The 19,798-nt window shown below is 34.1% G+C and overlaps 1 protein-coding gene across 2 annotated transcripts in view; it reads left to right on the plus strand.

Moving 5' to 3' along the window:
* The window catches only part of LOC149072602 (nephrocystin-1-like), a 50,493-nt gene extending 40,056 nt beyond the window's left edge, over positions 1 to 10,437 (plus strand). The window contains exons 18-23 of one of the 2 annotated variants that reach the window (XM_089246306.1): positions 249 to 351; positions 449 to 561; positions 2,346 to 2,419; positions 4,890 to 4,934; positions 7,500 to 7,616; positions 8,458 to 10,437. In XM_089246306.1, coding sequence (XP_089102432.1) covers positions 249 to 351; positions 449 to 561; positions 2,346 to 2,419; positions 4,890 to 4,934; positions 7,500 to 7,616; positions 8,458 to 8,619 — 614 coding nt within the window. In that variant the 3' untranslated portion in view covers positions 8,620 to 10,437. The remainder of the gene's footprint in view (positions 1 to 248; positions 352 to 448; positions 562 to 2,345; positions 2,420 to 4,889; positions 4,935 to 7,499; positions 7,617 to 8,457) is intronic. The other variant, XM_089246305.1, reaches the window with a different exon arrangement.
* The last annotated feature ends 9,361 nt before the right edge of the window (positions 10,438 to 19,798 follow it).

Consider the following 19,798-nt stretch of genomic DNA (forward strand, 5'->3'; position numbering starts at 1 on the left):
CTATCAAAAAAAAATTTGTTGAGATACTCATTATAACAGATTTCCAGAGGTAGAATCACTATTTGTGAACCAGTTCATCTTTATAAAATCTAAAATTAGTAATAATTTTTTCTCATCTAAGACACATAATTTCATTTAAAAGATGAAATTGGATAGGGAAAAAATTCATAGTTGAAGGGGGTCAGTATCTTCTCTTATTTATCTTAATTTTCATCTTTCATTTTTTTATTGTTTCCTTTCTGCCCTAGACATAAAAAGTAGCAAGTTCAAGATGTTTGCAAAGAGAGGCGAGAAACCCAGGCTTGTTATATCTGTTTTAGATGCCAAGAACAAGACCAATAAGCATATCAAGTTAGTTACATAGTTTGAATTATTTGTCAATTTCAATTGTGCGGCTTATTCTCATTATCTTTTCTCTATTTCATTAATGTTGTTTTCCTGATTTCAGTTTTCTTCCTAACACACTTGTTGGCCCTGTTAGCTCAATACCATTGTTGGCGTTTTATAGAAAAATATTAGCAGATAAGCTTCTTAAACAAAGGCCCTCCTTTGATAGTACAGGTACTTCATTTTTTTCGTTAATTTTTTTTAAACATTAGAAGAATAAAGTTATTTTTTCTTCTTGTTTTAATCATGATTCTGTATTAGAATGTAAATTTTTATTTTTTTATAGTACATTATTTTTATTTATAGTACATTATTTCTTATTAAACTTTCATTTTTCTTCAATAAATGTGTATTTTAGTTCTTGCAGTAAAACCTGTAGTGCCTATTGTCAAAACATGTTTTGGAAGCTTATGTTGCATTTTAAGATTTTGTTACAGAAAACATAATCTATTTGTAAAATACAGAAAAACAGTAACTACATAGAATTTAAATTTTACCCTGGATATAGTGCTTATGTTGAATAAGCTACTATAAGAATAAAAACTAAATTAGCCAACTCGTAAAGTTTTTTAATATTTGTACTATATACTCCTATACAGTAGTCATTTCGACAAAATATTTACATTAATTATTGTGTAAAGAAACTAATTTACTTTTTTTATAAAAAAAATTTGATATTCATGACAACACATTTTCTGATCATTAACTATTTGTTGAAAATTTCTGGTGGCTTTGTAGGAAGCTTTTAGTTAAAGTTTTATTTTATATTATGCACACTTAAAAATAATATTTATGACAAAAAAAAATTTCCCCACATTAGCATAATATGTTTTAATTTTATACGAATTTGGTAAGAGCTCATTTATTTTGTATCTCATTATCCACTACTCATATCAGATGTATTTATATGCATGTTAGTTTTTACTTTTTAAGAGACTTCATTAAAAACTAGAACTTGTTTTGACATGGCTTTTGCATAATTAAAATTGTAAGTTCTAAGAAACAACCATACCTTCATCATCTAAAAACAAGCAGTTACGTCTTATCAGAGACTGACAAATCTCAGGTGCCAAGCCACCATGGTGACTAGAAAACCAATATTGGCACCAAAGGTTTTCAGTGTGAGATTGAAGATCTCTCACAAAATTTTCTAATTTCATGACAGTGTATCTTCCAAAATAGAAAGGGGTCAGTAACAAAAGGTAAAAAAACCATCATTTAAGTTTTTCTTCAGAAAAAGTCACATGACTTCTAAGAAATTTCACTACTTTACCGCACATCAATTCCAGTCATATATTGCCATACAGCGATTTCCAACCAATGGAGTTGAATGGGAAATAAAGGTGACATCTATCGGTGGTCGCCCCAGGATCAGTAGGCAAAGAATTTGATTCTGATGTTCTTTGGCCGGACTCAGACCTGTGGACCTTGACGGTAACCTTCATAGTAGAAGATGAGCATCTTACCACTGTGTCATTCAGGCAATAAATTTCACTGCCACCTAATTTTTTTTTATTTGTCAAGCCTTGATCTTTATAACCTGCAAAATTTGCTGAGATATTTTTGTTTTAGAGTTTCTGCATTTAAGAGGAATCATAAATTCAGAATCTCTAATGTACTTCCATCCCTGCCCTTAGGCCACAAGGTTTGTCAGTAGGTATGACATCGCCACAGCAATCCATCCTGTCATGAGAAGATTTGCTGATTCACTGCTTCTAAAAAAACATAATCAGCAGCAATTCATTAAAAGAAAGAATGAGTGTCAATACTCCTTTGTTACATCTGGGTTTTAGTTATGTGCATTAGTTTTAACTTTATATATTTTGGGTTTTTGCTTTATACATTTTTGGTTTTTATTAATTGAAACTGAAGTAAAAAGTCAACAGTTATGTTTCCAAAAAATTATGGGTTACAGGTGATCATGGTGTATTATTGAGATCTGATTTTGTTTTTTTCAGAATTGATTCATTCTCCATTCTTATCCAATTTCCCAAAACTCTTCAAAAACATTGATGTTTTGGATGTTTATCGGGTAAGGCTATTCCAGAAAAAAAAAATCATTAGAATTTTTTTTTTTGGAGTATTGTTTGCTTAATCAACCAAATATTGTATATTATTGTGTGTTTTAATAGTGTATATTATTTACTTAGAATAAGACAACCATAATATTCTTTATGGGCATTGTATCATGTTTATAGTTTATAATTTTTGTGATTTTGTTTTTAATTGGGTTGCTGTATTTTTTAAATGTATGACATCCATGTTTTTTATGGGCATCTTTTTCTCAGCCACCTCGTTGGGCATTTTGCCTGTTGTGGTGTTGTATTTGTATTTGTTGGTGAGTCACATTTTATTGTTTGTTTATTAATTTTTGTTGTGTATTCAAATGAATTTTAAAGTAAATAGATAATCATACTTAATATCATTATGCCGAGTATAGATTTTCTTAAGAAGATTCCTTAAAAATATTTTTTCTGTGTAATTTTCCCTTTTGAAGAACTCTCTGTCTTGCTATCTCAGAATAAGTATCTTGAAAAGTCATTACTTGCCTATGGGGAAGATATTAAGATACCAAGAACCTTTTTCATATAAAATTTAAAAGTATGAACCTTTTCTGATTTTTCCTGAAAATTATGGTATCCTCTGTCTTTGTTTCTGAAATTATGTCTACCCTTGTAATTTTTCTCCCTAGAAGAATACTGAATACGTTTTATTTATTGAATCATTATTATTGCAACAAAAGAGCTAAAAACAATTTTTAATTTATGTCAAATTAACAGCAAAAGAGATTTTACTTGTACTAATTATATTTTTATATTTAAATTTTGTGATAAATAAAACCTTTTTGACTTAATGTCAATTCCTTACTTGTTCTTGTTGAAGTATTATGTAGATCAGTGAAATCTCATTCAAGACTTTCATTCAGGAACACATCAGAAATTATTCAATGCAGATATTCCAAAATTAGAAAAATTGCTGATTGAAATTTCAGTTATTCAGTTTGTGTTTATATAACCCTTTAAGCCGCAAAACAGAAATTACTAAACTGCCCCCTTCAAAATGCCATATCTTTTATCAAATTAAGTAGGCTTTCTTCCAATTTTCAGCAGGTATAAAGTAAGGGGTATAGGGAAAGTGTTCCATTGAGAAATTAAGTTTACAAAATATCTGGGCTTACCAATTCTAAAAAATAAGAGACTTTTAAGGAGGCGAAATATCTTGTCAATGCCACTTAAAGGGTTAATATGCTTTCACTTCCTGTTTGTCATTTTAGTTTTCCAACACATATTGCACCTAACAAAATTTGAAGATAAAGCTTGTTATGATGTTTATATATTACCCTTTCAGATGTGATATTCACAAATAGGCGAGAATGGGTGCTGGAGGTATTCCTTTTTTAACCTAAGAAAGTTCATCTCTGACTTCAACGGTAAAGCATGCACAATCCTTGAAATCAAGGCTGAACTCCTGACGTTAAAAAAATATATCTACAGTGAGAAAAAACAACCCCCTGTTTGTGTGCTATCTATGTCTGAAAGGTTTATGTCAGTCATTCAGTCATATCAATATATCATATCGTTGGTACCATGCCAAAACCACGAAAGTGCGAAAAGTTACTTTTGAGAATAGCACATTTTAAAATTTGATTATAGGTAGAAAATCAGGATTTCAACGTCATAGAAAATTAGAATCTATAGGTTGAGCCTCAACTTTTAGATATATTTCTATTTTTCCAGACGTTGCAATTCCGATTATTTAGATATAATTGAACCTTTAAAAAAATCCTAATGAATGGCACATGGGGCAATCTTTCTCTTAGCGTCAAAGCCCCCCTTCCCTAGACTTTCAAGTCTATCTCCGCCTATGGAGTGGTATTGAGTTTGTTATGTTACAAATATTGTCATGAGAAAATTATTATAAGTCATGCGTATCTCATGGATTGAACTGTTCATGTAAAAAGCTAGGTGTGATACATGAACGTTATATATTTCCACAAGGAGCAAACCAACTAAGTAGAGCAATGATTCTGTTAAATGAAGTTTTACTGTTTGCCAACCTGTTCATGTTATACATATGTGGACAAGCAAACAAAGTTTAGATCATTTTGTTAAGAGGCTCCATCCATAAAAAGGTAAAATGAATGTAAGTGGCTCTGCAAGCTCTAAAATTATTTTTTTGAGAATGCAAGCCTTACAGTAGACATTCAGAGATACATTAATGTGTAAATTGAATATCAGCTTAATTTACAGTTGCTTTTTCTTAACATGATATGTAATCATGTTTTGTATACTCCATTTTGGTAAACTTAGTCATGGCTATATTTGGTTTAAACCAAACTTTGTATGCCAAAAATTTTATTCCAACTTTTATAAGATATTAAAATTTAATTTTAAATATTCTACTATGTTTTTTTTTATCCTAAATTTACTTGTTCACTAAGTTTCACTGAGGATTGTTGCAATTTACAATGCATAACACATATTACCTATATTCTTTCTTAGAAACTCTGGTCTAGAAAGGTGAAAAAACTGAAGGCACCTTCAGCAGTAAGTTACTTGTTCTAATTTATCATTTGGTATCCTAGTCATATGTTTTCAATTTTTTTTTAATATTTAGAAATAATGTCTATGATAAATATGGTTTGTTGGCTTCAGGGTATCTCAATTTTAATCAGCTTGATTTAAATTGAATACTTTGATGTTTCAAACAATTTTGAATAACATGTTGTTTTTTTTAAGTTGAATGGTAGAATACAAGTAAATATATAGTGAGGTTCATATTTTAATTGTTTATGCATTATTATTTAAGCAAATGTGATAAAAGAATTTGTTTTTTTGGGTGAAGAGTCAAGTTGGTAGAATTTGGTTTTTCTTGGACGATTAGTAGACGATTATATAGATAGAGATTTCTAAAGCCTCTTTGAGGAACTTACTTCTCTCATTTGTTGAAGAGGCAACACAGATATATCTGCATACACAGATTTTTATACCTGGAAATGGAATATACTATAGGCTTTGAGGAAGTAGGTAACACACTATCTATGAGAATGATGTTCGCAGTTAGGAAACAAGATATGTTTCTTTTCAAAAGTAATAATAAAAATTTCACAATGCTTATTCTTCCCCTCCATACTTTTTTTACATCATGCTACAACATAAAGAAAGTTTTCATAGCTTGTAATGAATGTTATTGTTCATTCAAGGTGGCTCTTTTTCAGAGAAAAGTGTGTGATATCACAGCAATATTTTATAAAGATATCACTCCAGAATATTTAAATTGATTAAGTTAATGAATGTCAGTTATAGTGAGTAAAAAAGTTTCACTACTGTTTTAAACATAGAATGATTTGTGCTTAGATGTCATTGGTATGCTAAATAGGATTTATAGTAGTTTAGTATGCTAATGGGATTTTTTAAAAAGCCAGATCTTTAGAGCTCAATATTGTCTAAAAGTCAAAATGAGAACTGTAACTTATGAAAACTATTTAATACCTATTTATACTAACTAATGAAAAGGAAATGAAAGATGCCGGTTGACCTTTTAAATTTGTTCAAGTCTTTTTTGTATGGATTTTTCCATGAAATTTGGATGATGTAAAATTTAGGCAAAAGTTAGGGTTTTGGATGATGTAAAGTTAAGCAATAAATATTCATAAATCTGGCATTTTTGTTTACATTCAGGTACCAGGGGAAACGAGATAAGTGGTGTTATTGCTCTATTTTTTTAACCAACAGATAAAGGTTCTTCTCACCCTTCTTAAAATATTCACCACCCTTTTAATCTCTTTTATGTAACCTACTCAAGAAAAAAAAAATTTCTTCCTACTCAGTCAAGAAGAAGGAAAGAAGGATTTAGATGAATGAATAAAAATTTGTAATTGATTACAAAAACCCCCAATCCAAGTCTATTTATAAACTGAACAAATTAATTTACTGGTTAGAAAAACATATTAAAATTTGTATAAGTAAAAAAGAGTATATATACAAATACAACGCCACAACAGGCAAATTGCCCAACGAGGTGGCTGACTTAAGAACATCATGGATCCCCGAGCCATTTTTTGGAGGCCCTACCTACTACTGCTACATGGTAGGCCCTCAACATCCAGAAATGAGATTGTTATTGACCAAGTGAGGACTCTGGTGATGTAGGATCATTGAATCACAATCAGAGAACTTGCAGACAAGGTAAGCTTTAGCATTGGATCCATTCATTTTATTTTGACTGATGATTTGGTCTTCAGGTGATGCAATGTCGAAGTCTTGCTTACCATCTTCTTTGACTCCAGTGGTGTAGTTCATCATGAGTACTCACTGCACAGCACAACTATCACCACAGAGTACTACCAACAGGTTATGTGTTGCAATTGCAGCTCCATCATGATTACTATAGTATCGTTGTTCAAGTATTTCCTGCCATTTTGTCAAAAATGAAAATGTGACAGCACTAACTCACAGTTCCCCTCACTCTTCTGAAATCTGCCGGTGAATGGCAGCTTCTGCAAGCAGGAAGAAATCCAAGCATGCACACTAGGATTGCCTACATACGTACACCAAACCACACCTTCCAAGCTTCATTAGTTCACTCACAAACAAATATGATTTGATACTTTTTGAACACACCTCGTAAGTAAGTGTAAATAAGTATGCATAAATAAATGAAGAATTAATCTTCAACTGTGCAATTCTATACATCATAGTGTGACACTTAAAGTACTTAATAAGTGGCCCTATAATTTTGGTCAAAGTCGAAGAGTTTACTAAAAAAGTCAAAATTGTTTATTTTAAAGTAAGTTCATTTGAGTTTTAAAGCCAGAAATAACGCAACATTTGAAAAGATTTGTGGTGAGTGCATCTGTAGATTGAGAAAACTGAGACAAATTACTAGTTATTTTATTATCATTTATTTTTTTTATGATTTTCTTTTGAGATAGTATAGTTATCCTACAGTGATGAACTGGCTAATATTTGTTTTGGATAACTCAATTTTTTTCCCTATTCTCTTGCACCATTAATTTACTAAGTATCACTGCATGGTTCCTTTGAGAGTTTTTTTAATAATATGTATTCATGATTACCATGTGTGTGTTTATTGTTTTTATTTTTTTTTAGAAAAAGGAAAAGATGAGGAAACATGCATTTGAACAGTTGTTTGTGGAAATGATATTCCCTCTTCTGCAATGTATTAGTTTGACGCCATATCATTTTGACAGTATTGAACGGGAAAAGGTAATCTAAAAATGTGCATATAAATATAAAATTACTATTTTTCCAATTTTTTTTATGGATACTTATAAATTTCTTAACTTCATAAATTCAATGGTTTTTTGTAACCTATGCTTCTATTAGTCTATAGTGTGTGTGTACTGATTTATTGTAAATGAATAATACCAGCAAACTTAATTTGTGATTCATTTCTGGAAAAGCCAAAAATATTTTCTCACATAATTGTGAAATTTTCCCTTAACCCTTTCCAGGCTCAATTCATTTTGTGTTTGAGGGTCAAAAAATGTTTTGTTTTAATGATCTGGTATTTTTTTAACATAATGACACAATTAAGATGCATAGTTAATCTGTAATTTGTCCATCTGTTAATGGTCCAGAGCTACCATCTGTTAATTTGTTTCATGCCAGAACTATTCTTGAGATGGTTCAGAATGAGAGATTGCATGTGCCAAACATCAGCTTTGGTAAAGCTGGGAAATGTTTAAATAATGACAAATGCTGGACTTAGACCAGAATTCTAAAAGAGAAAGAACATAAAGCCCAGGTTAATCACCTTTTGACTTTCAACTCTTACTTTTTTAATGAAATTTTTAAATGAGCAATGATTTTAGATTGATGAGGCTGTGAAGGATATGGTTTAAGAGAGATTGGTATGGCCCCGCACCTTGGTGCTAAGCTTAGGTCTATTTTAACAGCATCATGGGTGTGGTCCCACTCAGAGTAATTCACTGAACACATCTTATACTTTTTATAGATAATACAAGTGTTTTCTCTTATTCATGGAAACTAGTATAGTGTATTTATGTTCTACTCATAAATTGTAAATTTATCATTCCTTTTTTAGGAGAGAAAAGATCAGATAGAAAGCATTCTGAATAAGATGAAAGAAGATGGACCTCTTGCTTTTGTCATGTCTTCTGATTATGGATTTCAACCTCTTTCCATGCGCTGTCTTGCTATAGATATTGTAGCAGGAAATAGTCGACCTGTTGAAGGTCTTGAATAAAATAATGTGTCAACATGACAATTTCTATGGAATTTCATTAAACTTCAGTCATTATAAAAAACATCAAAACAATTTATATAACGATAAAATGTCATTTTTTATTACTAAGAAAAACATTAAAGAAGATTATATTATTTTTTTTAAACATATATAATGTATGCATTTATTCTAATGTGTTAAATACACTATTTCTAAACTGATGCCATGTGGTAATTTTTTAGTTAAAACCATAATGAAACTCTGCTTTATTTCATTTGATTTTTCTGTAAAATTGTGAATAGAATAAAGTGCTTTAACAATTATATATTAGCTTTAATTGTAATATGACTTCTTGAGATGTTCATAAAGAGATAAGCATTCAAAAGATATTGTTTACACTAGTCTTCAAGAGCATAACCGGGGAGAGGGGGCTTGTGTGTGGGGTTCTTGTTCTCTCTTCCTTCCACAAAATGTGAGAAAATTATTGATATAGCCTACATGTAATCACATTGTCAAGTTTATTTCACTATCATTTCAGTCCCCTGAATAAAATACAAGTTGTCTCACACCAAAAGAGGTTTCTGGCTACTGTCTTTCTAGTCGTGCTCTTTGCATGTCATAGTCAACATTGATAGAGTATAAAATATATATTATTTGTTGTAAAAATATATATTATTTATGTATGTGTATGTTGTTATTAATGCAAGTCTAAATAAATTGTCTTTCATCACCCAGTTTTTTTTTTTTCAGAAAGCTGCACTGGATAAAGTGTTTTATTTAACATAAGAAATTTTTTTTCTCACTTGTTCTATGAATGTAGTCACAAATTTCATCTTGAAAATCTTGGTGGTTTGATTCAGGAAGTAAGCTTGTGTGTCCCTGTTAGTCATTTTTCCCAAATTTTGCAATAAAAAATCCTATGCAAAAAAGTATGAAATTCAAATTTTCAATGTGCCATCCCTGAATATGATTTGATTATGAAAACTTACTCTCAACTTCATAATCAGATTCATAGCATCTGAAAGAAGAAAGCAATGTATTTAATATCAGTGTTATTGTTTTCTATATTAGCATTCTTCTGTTCCGCAAAAATAGGTGAATATTCAGACCAGCAAATTTCTTATCCAGAAGACAATAATCAATGTTTTTATTTGTTGTATTTTATTTATCACACCTAATGTTATAAACTGATATTCTAAGCCATTTGCTACAGCTTCTTTGTTAGAAAATTCCCTGAACATCATTACAGCGTTGCTCATGATTGATGAAGTGCTGCATTAAAGTCTAGTCATTCTTTATATTTAGTTTTTTCTACTGACGTGACTGAAAAATCTTTTCACCCTAATAAGGAGTTAAAAAGTGTTCCGCTCACCACACCATAACAATGTAGTAGCTTAATTGTGCAGCTTTAGGGCAAAATTATGGCACCAGTGTTCCATGTTAATATGTTCAATTTCAGTTATATTGTTTTCCAGACAATGTTTTCCTTTCAATTTGTTTCATATGGCTGTAAAGAGGAGGGAATTTTGTACATATTATCCCTCTGTCATTTTTTTTTTCTCATTACAGTATTTCTTTTTTATTCTCTTAATTAAGTGCATGTAAACTACAGAAGATAAAAGCAAATACTATCAGTACTAGATGGGTTTAAGTTGATATGTGCACTTCAATGCTGAAAACTCAATATTGATGTTACATATGATATGAATTCAAAATGTTATCTTAATTTTTGTAAACTTGTATTTTTAGAATTGTGTTTTAAAATCAGTCTGTGACATATATACAACTATTTTTATAATGTTTCTTATATTTGGTAATAAAATTTCTCTTTGAATTTTCCTTGTTTGAAGTTTCAAATTGTGTTTGTGTATGAATACTAATACATGAGAATACTGCAAGAAGAGAATCAACTCTTTCTAGGGGTAAAAAAATTTACTTGGAGGGGGGGGGGGGGTTGACCATGTATTATATTCAAATATACACAGAATCAAAGAGGGTTGAAATAATTTAGTTTTTTTTAAGGGGATGGGGAGGGGGCATACATGCATACATGTGATCTATGCAGCAAATGGCTTTTAATCAAAACTTTTGGGGTGAAAAATTGTGCATTGCAAGAATTTGTTGGTTAGATTATCTTGACGGAATTGTGTGATCCAGAGAAAAATATTTCAACCTTGCATAACAAATGTCCCAACAATCAAGTTGCAAGCAATTGTCATCACAGTTGTTATTACAATTGTCTAAAGTAAATTTCAAATCTTTCATTTTGACATTAATTAGTCATTCTCAATTTGAAAGATAGATGACCTGGCTGCTATTGGGGAGGGGGAGCCAGTTGGTCTGGTGCAGAAGTGCTGAATTTATTTTGACATTGATTCAATTTTATGGTTGGATATCAAATGACAAATTATCTAGTTGTGGCCCTGTAGATGGGAGCACCAGCCCTAACCGCACTCTATTTTCTGTGCCTCTGAACCGATATAACTAGGTTAACCGTACGTCCTATTTTTTCCAGGACAAAAAATTAAAATTCGGGGCGGAGGAAAATTTTGAAGTAATGCGAAAGAGATTATAAAAATAATATTCGATTATTTTTAAATAAAATTAATCTAAAAATCATGAAAGAAGAAGCTTTAAAGTTAATGAAAATGAGAATAATTTATGCAAGCCATAATTTCAGAAATAGTGAAAACCTTCAATAATTTCTGGGCCCTATATTTCACAAGGGCGTCTAATTAATTTGATCTGATCGGTGACATCAAAATCACATTTTGACTTGAATCATTCCACAACTCAAAAACACGAAATGGACAGAATTCTGGAGCCATCAGATTTGAAGTGGGGGATGGGAATCAAAATGTTATAAGCTCCTGACGAACAAATTTGAGAGATTTCCACACTCTTCAAACACATGTTCAACCCTTTTCACGCAATATTAATAAATGTTTGAAGTAAAAAGTTCGTATAGGCCTATATCTCATTTCAGCTAGCACTAGGGGTGACCAGGCGTGTCTGGTGCCTCGGGCGCTGGACCAAAATGGGCGCCGAATTCACCCTTTAACTGCTTCTTCTACATGTAAGGGATGCCAAATTTCCGCGCTGGAGGTTGCATATAGTGTGAGCTGATTTTCGGCTGCTGTGTGTATTTTATACAGTATATTTTTTTTCACTCGTCAAACAGGAGGAGGGGGGGAAGAGAAAAAACAATAGTTTAGATTTCAGAGTTGCCAATAAAGCATCTGCAAAATGATTTACCACTAAACATGGGTGGCCAACTTCTTTCTGTTCAAGGTCCAACAATAACGGTCAGGTGTAGCATCATGTATTAGCCGCACTAGTAAAATGAGAGAGACCCAGAAAATTCACACATTTGTACACGCCATAAGTACTTATAACATGACAAAACACGGGCAATTTAGTCACTTAGTTTTTACCCCGTGGGCATTGCATTCCCTTTCATGTACAAAAGCATATCCATTGTGAATGCTTTATATCCCGGGAGGAGGGGGACAGAGCCTGGGTCGTGTCTGGTCTGACAGAGCCACATTGCGGGATGCATTAAAAATTAGTTTTTTCTGCAAATTACATTTCATCAAATCTATTCATAGTTTTAATTTCTCTCACAAATAAAACGTTCCAATTTTCTTTTCAATTAGTATTTTGGCAAAAATACTGAATTATGTTAATTACTGAGTTCGCATTCTCTTATGAAATATTGTTTAATACGTATCAATGTTATTTACATAAACACTGTATTATCAATTATTTCTTTAATTAATTCCTGAATTATTTTATTTTTTCTGAATTTTTATTAAATATTATTGTTCTTTCATTAGTTCTGACTTTTCATTAGCTCCAAATTTTCATTCATTCCAATTTCTATTAATTATATCTATTAATTATATAATGATGCATAATAATCTTTATTTAATTTTATTAATTGTGTGATTCATTCTAAATTTTTAATTTTCGTAAATTCTAAATTTTCATAAATCCTGAATTTTTATTAATTTTTATCCATCCTAAATTTGCGTTACTGTTTATCCATCTTCAATTTCCATTAATTTATGTAAATCCACCTTTAGTTTTTTTGAATTACGGAATAATTAATGAAAATTCAGAAGTAAATGAAAATTATGATATTTCATCAATCAAGGAATAATTTATCAGAAAAATCTGAATTTTTAATAGTTTTTTAATTATTCATTAATTTCAAATTGTCATCAATCCTGATTTTTTATTATTTCTTTGTGTTTACGTATTTATAAACGGTTTTTTCAGCATTCCCGTACTTTATATTTTAATTAATGTTATGTCTTCATTTTTTAATGCCAACTTTAATGATCAATATATAATATCCAGGCTCCGGGAGCCTCACAAATACCAAGGTTCCGGGCCCCCCGAAATCGTTTCCTTCCGAAAACGTTCGTCCATTCGCCTCCTGAGTCCACGAATGAACTGTGTTCCAATATGCGCATCCCCTCGCTACGCGTGGGGCGTGTTGACGTCAACGCGCTCGGGACCTGCCCACTCACGAACGCTGCATGCGACTCAATTTGCGCTTAACCTTAGGAAAACCCGGCTTTTAGGCTAAGCGCAAATTGAGTCACGTAGAGCGGCACGACCACCTAGATAGGTGTAATTTAGGTGGTCGTGACAGCGGTCGTGAGTGGGCGGGACCCGAGTGCGATGACCTCAACACACTACACGCGTAGCGAGGGGATTAGCATATTGGAACGCAGTTCATTCGTGAACTCTGGCAACACCAGCTAAAGCATCTGCTTTAGCTGAAATCGAATTCATCCATTCGATTTATAGCCACTTAACACTATTATCTACCAGCCTCCCCCAGATGGTCAACCATAGCCCAAAGACAAACCCCGACCGGTGCCAATAAAAGCATCTTTGTTGCAGAAAATTCTTTTCATATGGCTGGCGTCGTTAAAATCAGTAGAATGTTCTGTCTTTTTAATTTTCCAAGAGAGCCGAAATTGAGCTATTGAAACGTTTTTTGCGGTTGGAAGGGTGCAGCAACTTCTAGCAGGGCCGCAAGTAGGGGGTAGCAGGTGGGTCTCGTGTCCCGGGAGTTAGACCTAGGGGGGGGGGGGAGCGCAAATTTCATTCTGAAACCTATCTTTCAACATTACAAGAGGGCGTCAAAGTGCGCGCTTGCCCCGGGTGACCAAACATCTAGTTGCGGCACGGAAGAAACCAGCTTTCTTTTTTTCCTGACAACTGCGACAACACCCTCCAGAGATAACCCCCCAAAGAAGATAACCCCTCGCCCTTCTTTAGGGGATGCCGGCTAAATTCTTGTCTTTTTTGAACACCTTCAGTAATCTGAAATGAGTGATGGATGCCTACTCATCCTCCACCTCTATTGGTGACAATACTATTTGGGAAGGCGGCACGCTGTAAATAGGAAAGTTAGACAAAATCAGTCATATATTTTTTACTTCAACGGCAGTCTGTGTGGGAAAAACACAAAAAATAAACGATATTGTTTAATAATTATATATTATTTACGATAGAAATGACACATGGCACTTCCACACGTTTACGAAACGTGAAAACGTGTGAATTAAAAAAAAATGTTTTTTCTCTCCCTTCTTTCTATACTCCAAAATTCGCCGCCCTGTGCTATAGCCCGCTTAGCCCCCCTGTATATACACTACTGACCATGAGGGCGCTAGCATTCCCTATATTAAATAATTTCCAATTTACTAGAGTTGTTTATTGTTGAATGAAGCTTTTCGAATAGACGTCATAATCATCAACAGTATCACTCCTGAGGGACATACACTGGATGATCCCCATAGAGATCAATGTTAAAATTACCGATTTTAGCGTAGAAATGCGGAAATTTAGTGGGGTTTTCCGCCGCATCAATAATTTTAAAAATTGAATTGAATCTGGTTTTCGAAATATTGAGCTCGCTTAGAGATACAAAGCCCAGAAAATTAAATACGAAATAATGAGCCAGACCCAATTTTGAGGTGGATATCCATGCAAAACAATGATTTCAAATTTTTATTTATATCTTCTGAAGCAGGAAAATGAAAATAAATGTCTTATATTATCCAATTGCATCAATCAATATAGTTTAGCACGTTTTTAAATTAATTACGGGCCCATATAAATTACATTGAAGAAATTCCGCGGCTTTGATCAAGCATTTTTTGTAGCAAAAACAGGCAGATCGATAACTTGAAGTTAAAAAAAAATCCGAAATATCTTATCTCCCATTAAATGGTTGTTTCTTTCATGAATCGCACAGGAAGTCGCCATATTGGTTACCTTGTATGTCCCTCAAAAAACATATCACATGATCTAAAAAGCCTCATACCGTGAAAATACGGAAATATCCTGAAAATATGGGACGTATGGTCATTCAAATTATGACAAAAATCGATTCTTTTTGTTTTCTAGTTGTTTTTGATGAGTAATTATAAAAGTTTTTGACTGTTGGCAACACTGCTTGTTGGATCTCCGAAAATGGCGGACTGCTCTTGTGTGTGGTTGCGTAACGTTGACGCGGTTTTTTTTCCTATAATTAATTTGGTATTTCAAAGAACAGTGATCGCCGAACTTTTGTTGTGACTCTACATTCATTTTTATCAAGACTTTCATCGATGCAGTTTCTTCAATGATGAGTGTCAACGATTTCTCAAGAACTTGATGTTATGCCTAACGCGAATGTACTGAATGTGACTGGGACTTTGCTCTCCCCCCCCACCATTATTTCTGTATAATGTTTTTGTTATTAACATGTGTTGTGGTTGTTTTTGCCCTACAAAGAACATTTCAAGAACTGGAACTCTCAGCAAACTTTTCTCCATCCATCATCTGGTGTTCTTGTGTGAAGTAAACATGTCCTGTCAAGTAAAAATATATGTTTACATTAAATAAACATATATGTTTACTTGCCACAAGAAAATATATGTTTATTTGACACAAGAAATTCCATACATCTGAAAATGGAAGCAGTTGGCAATAGTGAATTAATTTCTATCTCTTACTTTGCCAACAACTTCCATTTGATTGAGCCTATGATTGTGGATATAATCCACAAATGTTCCTCGTAAGCAATGACCTTGCCCAGTGCTTTGTTTAATGCAGCTTTGGAGGTCATCTGCTTAGAGGTACATTTTTATTTTTAGTTATTTCATTAAAATTGCTGCTGTTAAATAACGAAATTGATATTTAACAACAACAATTTTTTGGCCCTTTTGTAAGAAGATGTTGTTAGATAACCGAATAGCTATGTAATAGCATCTTCTTGCTTCTATTTTGAAAAATCCTCCCCATTGCTTATATCCAATGTTTGATCTGAAAGTAGCCTGGGGTAATATGATACATATTCAGGTTTCGTATAGCAAACACCTCTAGCCTGTTAATGCGTGGCTTGTTAAAATTGCTGCTGTTAAATAACCGAATTGATATTTAACTACAACAATTTTGTTCCCCCATAAGAAGATGATGTTAAATAACCAAATAGTTATATAACAGCATCTTCTTACTTCAAAAGTGTTAAGCTCTAGTGAGTCATGCCCATCATTGTAACTCAGCCGAAGCCGGTGCCAAGCCCAGTTGAGAAATGAGGAGGCAGATGATGGGTCTTACCATAAGTAACGGAACAGCATCGATATTGGTCCCAGGTGACGAAGCATCTAGTTGCGCCCTGCGTAAGGGTGCTCTTTTGATGACTGGTACAGGCAGTGCTTGCAACTGGAAAAAGTTTGAAGACTCCTGATCTAGACCAGTTTCCCAAATTTTTTGTTCCATCGCCCCCCTTCTTCAGAAATTTTCTCTCATCAGCCCCCCAACTCAAGTAAACACATAAGATCCTGTGTTATACCAGTAGCTTCTATCACCCCCTGGACCATTTGATCACCCACTTTGGGAAACACTGATCTAGAGTAAACATCAAAGCAACAAAGTATCCACTCTTTTGAATGAACAACAGTTTTTCTTGTTGTATAAATAGGTTATTATTTCTTTCATATATTCTCAAAATTTTCAACCGTTATGAAAATATTTCATTTTTTTCTGAATTTTCATGGGTGCTGGAATTTGTCAATTATTTTTCTTATTTTTGGTTAATCGATTCTGAACATTCATTAGTTCTCAGGAAATTTATTTAATTTGGTCTGAATTTGACTATTTTAAAATTTTCTTCAGTCCAAAATTTTTATTAATTTTTTTTGTTAATTTGCATTTAATTCATAGGCGGAGATAGACTTGGAAGTCTGGGGGGAGGGCACGATGATGATGTCGATTCATATACACACATATACATTAGATCTGCCCACTCCACTTTTGATGTTGGGGGGGGGGGGCGTATCTCTGCCCATGATTTAATTGTGTCTACATTTTTTTTTCAACATTCCTGTATATCTTGTAATAATGTATGAATTTTGGTATGTCAATTCCTGCCCACCTGTAGAATATAAAAATTGATTCTGATGGGGCCTCACTATTATTTTTGCACCAGGCTCAGCGTCTGGTAAGGGCGCCCCCTGATTCATTCCATCTATTTTGGTGGATGGGCTCATTTTCTCATGGTGCTCGTTAACTAGGGCAATCGCTGATATCCTGGAAAAGAATTTTGTCACACTTTTTAAAAAAATTATCTTTCACTTTTTCATCAATTTTATGGGGACAATAGATTTATAACTTGTTTTCATTTTGTTAGAGCACAATAGGCACTCTCAAAGCCTAGTCTTTAGCTGTGCACCTCAGAACTTGGATCAGAGACCAAACTATTGCCTTAATTGTTTGTTAAAAACAATATTCACTTCACATGATTTGAGTAATCAGGGAATAAAAACTGCTGCTCTGATAATGGACTCTATGTGTGTGAGCGTTATTGGCCCTCTGCAAACATTCAGTAATGATGTGGTGTTAGATGCCGTAATTTCCCAATATATTGTATACTGCTATCTGCCAACTATTTACTGGGCAGAGCCGATTAGCTTGTTATTTGCTAGGGTTGGAAGCGGGTTAGTGAGAACACTGAACATTTGTGTTTTAATGCTAGGGAGGATAATGTTCGTGACATGTCACTGTTTTGATATACTTGAAAATTTGGGGGCAAAAAGGTATACATTATATTGGGAATTAACCCTCACCCCCTTCTTTCACTTTTCAAAAGCCTCGCTAATATTTTTAGGTACGAAAATAGTCTCCTACATTAGCACAGGATAATTTGACATGAAAAAATTAAACCTCGGTCATTCATCACCTCATAAAATAAAGAAAATATATAAATTGGATTATTTAATTTCAGTTCGTCTCAAAAAAGATTGAGGGTTAATGTAGATTATTTTCCTTCTGGAGATATTTGTGAGGCCTTCAAAAGGCGAAAGATGGTGAGTAATGATACTCAGGGGCAAAACTATAGAGGGTGGCAAATTTTAGGTGGGAACAAGAACGCTGTTCTAAAATGGAATTTTACAGTGATGGGATGGCAAAAATCATGTTTATCTCTTCCTTTCCTCCCCCCCCCCCCCCCCCCACCACCACAAATATTAGTTATGGCCCTGATGATACTTTTTATGATTTGCTGCAACTTTTATCTGCAAACAAAATTATTATATGATAAAATGGTATGTGCAATGTGCTTGTATAGGAATAATATACGAAGCTCAGCCACATCATTGGGAAATTTGCCTGATGTGGCATTGTATTTGTATTAATGACATTAAATTTTTGCGTAAAAGTTTAAATATAGAGGAAGATATACACTGGTGAAATAAAGTAAGAGAATTTGCATGTTTTACCAAATTTCATGAAAAGAACTGAACTGAATGTAAAATCACTGCTTCTAGGCAAAAATGCAAATCTTGTACGTGAAATACGTAAGCGTACACGTGTGTGTTGGCGGAGCCAGTAGAGAAACAGGCTTTATAAGCGCGCGTAAGTTAAGATGCATTTCATTCGCTAGCACACCTCGGCGAATTTCTTGGTGTTATTTTGCAGCAATCGGTTAATTTCAAATTGTAACAATAAAAATGAGTAACCACTAACGTTTAGATGATGGAATGACGTGGCGAATTGTGGGGAGGCTGGAAGCAGGCCAATCTCAAGTCCAGATTTTTAGAGAGTTCAATATAACGCCCAGCGTCGTGTGTCAGGATACCGGATCCATCGAGAGAAAGCCTGGGCAAGGTCGTCCAAGAGCCACGACGGCCAGAGAAGATCGCCATTTGTCGATTATAGCGAGGCGTAACAGGAGTGCTACAGCTTCTCGGCTCTCTCGTGACTTGTATGCAGCCACAGGAACCCGTGTATCAAGGGTGACTGTTTCCAAAAGACTTCATGAGAGAGGGTTTGCATGAAGACCTGCTGTTTGCGTCCCACTCACTTCTACGGACAGAAGAATCCGTTTATCATGGTGCATAGAGATTGGAGTATGGATCAATGGGCGACCGTTCTCTTCTGTTTCCAAAAGACTTCATGAGAGAGGGTTTGCAAGAAGACCTGCTGTTTGCGTCCCACTCACTTCTACGGACAGAAGAATCCGTTTATCATGGTGCATAGAGATTGGAGTATGGATCAATGGGCGACCGTTCTCTTCACTGATGAGTCCCGGTTCAGCCTAAGCACAGATTCTCGCCGTACGTTCATATGGAGAGAACCAGGGACCTGCTACCTACCCTCCAATGTCCGCGAAATCGACCATTATGGCGGAGGAGGTGTAATGGTCTGGGCAGGCATCATGTTGGATGGCCGCACACCTCTCCATGTCTTTGAAAGAGGCGCTGTGACTGGTGTGAGGTATAGGGATGAGGTCTTGGAGCCCTATGTTCACCTTTTCAGGGGTGCAGTTGGCTCTGACTTCATTTTAATGGACGATAACACGAGGCCACATAGAGCTCTTCTGCTCGACGATTTTCTAGAGAGTGAGGATATTCGCCGGATGGATTGGCCAGCCAGATCTCCAGACCTTAACCCTATAGAGCATGTCTACGATGCTCAGGGGAGGGCAATTGCAACTCGCAACCCCCCTCCGGGAACCATCCAGGGAATGAAAACATCGTTGCTGAACGAGTGGGACCAATTGCCACAGGAAATGATAAACTGCCTTATTTCAAGTATGAAATCACGCTGCGAGACCTGTATATCTGTAAGAGGGGACCATACCCCCTATTAACCCATTTTTTTTTGTTTATTCTGGAACCGCTGTTTCATACCTTCA

The sequence above is a fragment of the Pholcus phalangioides genome, unplaced genomic scaffold, assembly GCF_987345545.1.
Source record: "Pholcus phalangioides strain wild (caught in Gottingen) unplaced genomic scaffold, Ppha-v1.0 ptg000017l_1, whole genome shotgun sequence".
Taxonomy (NCBI): Eukaryota; Metazoa; Arthropoda; class Arachnida; order Araneae; family Pholcidae; genus Pholcus; species Pholcus phalangioides.